We start from the raw sequence: 3,345 nt of genomic DNA, 5'->3' as shown, positions 1-3,345 counted from the left end.
AAAAAAAAAATTTGGGAAAGAATTTAATTTCCTTCTGAGAAACTCGAATGTGTAACTCAAGCAGGATAACAGAGAGGAGCTCATTATCCCTAGTGGAATTAAGAGGCTGCTCCCCAGCGGCCCTGCTGGGCCAGCGCCCCACCCTGGCTTACCTTAAAGAGGCAGCCTGCTCCCTGAGAGTTTCAGAACTGTTTGCTCCTTCAGAAGTTTTAAGGCAAAGCGACCAAAATCCATCTATTGGTCTCGCTCTTATCTACTGCTTTTAAAAAGTGACCAATATGAGCCACACCATGGGACTCCCCAAAGTAAATGTTCCTCCAGAGGAGGAGACGGAAACTGCTGCTTTCTTGTAAGAGAAATTGTATACTGGGGCCAGATTGTTGAAGGCAGCTTGGGAATCAGGGAGAAAGAGAGAGAAGGGAGGCGTCAGAGGTGGTGGGGAGGTGGAGGCGGGCGCTCAGAGGAGGAGGGGTGAGGAAGGGAGCTGCAAGGCAACGCAAGGTGCCACAGGAGTCTGCTCTGAGGCTGGCAGCCACCTCCTCACAGGAGGGTATCCAGGAACTGGCTCCCGGGAGCATTGGTCTGAAGCTGACAGGGCTGTGGGCCCACCCACAGTTTTATTTAAATGCCTACCCAACTATGGCCCCTCCGGTCTTATTTAAGACAAAAAGCAAGACATCTAAAAGTTATTCAAAGTCAGTTGAAAACTGAACCATATTAAAGTAGATCTTGTCAACCGGACCAACCGTGAACAATTCAAAATGTAGGAAAAGAGTGAAATACAGCAAGTGTGACTAGAATGTAGAGAAGCTGGATCCGTCATATGTTGCTGGTGGGAATGTCTAATGGTGCTCACTAGGGAAAAGGGTTGAGCTATTTCTCAAAACGCTAACCACAGAATTACCACATGACCTAGCAATTCTACTCCCACATGCAAAGCTAAAAGACCTGAAAACGGGTTCCACAGATACCCGCAGCCAGTGCTGACGGTAGCATTATCCCAATAACTATCTGGTGGAAACACCCCTGTGTCTACCGACAGAGGGGTAAAGAAGCCAACAGGGTCTATCTGTACAGTGGCATATTATGCAGTCAGAGGAAAGGAAGCTAAGTTTTGACACATGCTACAACATGGATGAAATGTGCCAAATGGAGGAAGCCAGAAACACACACATAGTATATGATTTCTTTTGCATAGGACTCGTTGCCTGGGCAAATGGGACAGAATAAAAAGTAACAGAGGTTACCAGGGTGGGTGGGGTGAGTGAGGAGTTATTATCTAATGGCTACCAAGTTCCTGTTTGGTTCACTGAAAAGGTACTAGAAATGGATAGTGGTTTTGGCCACCATATTGTGAAGGTACTTTAACGCCCCTGTGGTGTATAAACGTGGTTAGATTGGAGAACTTTTTGTTCCGTGTATTTTACCACAACAAAACAGCATTCCAAAAATAATTTTATCTTCAGTCAAAAAAAAAAAGGGGGTTGAATGAAACACAGAATAATCTACCATGACTTTGAGAACACCTGAGCATAGACTTCCCTTGCCAAAACCATCAGGGTATAGGAGCCACATCACACCCTCCCCCGTGCAGGCCGGATTCGAGGAGCTCTGGCTGAGCAGAGGACGCAAACACATAAGGACACTTATTCTCGAGGAAAAAAGATGGGTGTACCGACAGCAGCCCCCATGGATACGAAACCTCCCCTGTGAGGGGGCCTCACACTGCCCACCCAGCACTGCGGGAGATTCAGGAAGCCTTACTTACCCTGAATGTCTGCTCCAGCCTCTCCCTATGTGGGACCTGGTCCAGGGTTCCATCCGTCTGACTTCTTTTCAGCCCAGTCATGACATCGGGCACGTTGCTGAAATCTGCGTGAAAAGTGCCAGAAACGTGAATCTCACCATTTGCAGAGAATAGTCTTGACAGTTTAAAGACACAGAATGAGAGGAAAGAAAAATCACAGGGCACCTGAGAGAGGTCCTCAAGGACAGTGAGGTTACAGTGTTCAGGTCTGTCATCTGGAATCAGCAGGCCCTCGCCCCTGAGAAGCCACTTTTCTGTTTTGGTCAGATGACCACCGCCACCAAACCAGTGATGTAATGCCTCGTGGGTCAGACTGCACTTGTGTGGGCTTAACTTACTGGGATCAAGGATAACCGGTGGTGGCATTTCCAGTTTGTGGCTAAATGAGGGCAAAATCACCGAGGCCATCTTGGAAAAAATCAATGATATATCATTAACTCTTATGCTAACCCACAACCTGCTCAGTTGCGAGCATAATCCTGGCACCGATCACAATTTGGTCCTAAAATGAAAGTCCCAGGAGGTACAGAAAACCCCTCAACTTCAAAGTAAGGATAAGAAACTCATCCAGGCTCTGTATCTGCAGGTTCTGCAGCCCTGGAGTAACTTAGGATGAAAACTACTATGTTAATAGTTGACAATGGTTATATCTGTACCGAACACATATAGATTTGCCCCCTCCTCATTATTCCCTAAATATATAACATAAGAACAATGTACATAGCATTTAAACTGTATTAAGTAGACCCGAGGCCAGTTACAGTACACGAGAGAGTGTAGACATGTGCCTAACATGCCATTTTATAGAAGGGACGTGCACTCAAGTCCGGGACTGTCACAGCGACAATGAGGAGCCTCCCAGCCAGTGGGTGGCGGTCACAGCCAACTTGATGGGAGAAGGCGGTGCTTTCCAGACTCCACCCCCTGAGCAGGGCTGGTGGGAATGAGGGGCAAAGCCGATGCTTTTACCAGTTAAACAAGGAGCTGGGGGCAGTTAAATCCCTGGGGAAGCGAGGTCTCAGTGGGGAAGATACAGGCTCGCCACATGTAGCTTCGATTGGGCTGCTGCTTCTCAGTGGACACTACCTGAAGCAGGACAGGTGTTGTGCCACAAGTCAGCCTGTGAATACCACCTACACCCCTCTTCTCACCCCCCAGGTAAATGAATCCTGTGGCGGATTCACACTATGTATCTTCTTGGGTCACGTCCTAGTCATAACCAAGGGAGGACTCATCTCCTGGCTCAACTCCCAAGTCTGCTCGGTTTCCCACTTCTGGCTCTGACATAGTCCTGGGCCAGCCAAGGGGCCAAGGGGCAGCAGTGGCATCAGAGGTAAGCAGGCCTGTGGCTCTCCCACCTAACACCTCTATGTACCTGCCATCCTCAACCATGCTCCCCAATGGTTTGCAATGAATAAAGATGGCAAGACTAGAGCCCATCAAACTAGAATGTAGGAGCCCTCCCTGGTGGTGCAACAGGTTAAAGCACAGCATCGTGAAGCTGTCTGCAGCCACTGCAGCACGAGTTCCATCCCCGG

At 48.5% G+C, this 3,345-nt stretch overlaps 1 protein-coding gene across 1 annotated transcript in view; it reads right to left on the bottom strand.

Annotated features, from left to right (window-relative positions):
- Nucleotides 1–3,345, bottom strand: part of TIAM2 (T-cell lymphoma invasion and metastasis 2) — a 37,885-nt gene that overhangs the window by 29,167 nt on the left and 5,373 nt on the right. The window contains exon 2 of the mRNA XM_012721412.1: nucleotides 1,769–1,872. Coding sequence (XP_012576866.1) covers nucleotides 1,769–1,849 — 81 coding nt within the window. The 5' untranslated portion in view covers nucleotides 1,850–1,872. The remainder of the gene's footprint in view (nucleotides 1–1,768; nucleotides 1,873–3,345) is intronic.

The sequence above is a fragment of the Condylura cristata genome, unplaced genomic scaffold (assembly GCF_000260355.1).
Source record: "Condylura cristata isolate star-nosed mole 26May11 unplaced genomic scaffold, ConCri1.0 scaffold00001, whole genome shotgun sequence".
Lineage (NCBI taxonomy): Eukaryota > Metazoa > Chordata > Mammalia > Eulipotyphla > Talpidae > Condylura > Condylura cristata.
The sequence above is the reverse complement of the archived record's forward strand: the minus strand, read 5'-3'. Positions and strand labels throughout refer to the sequence as shown.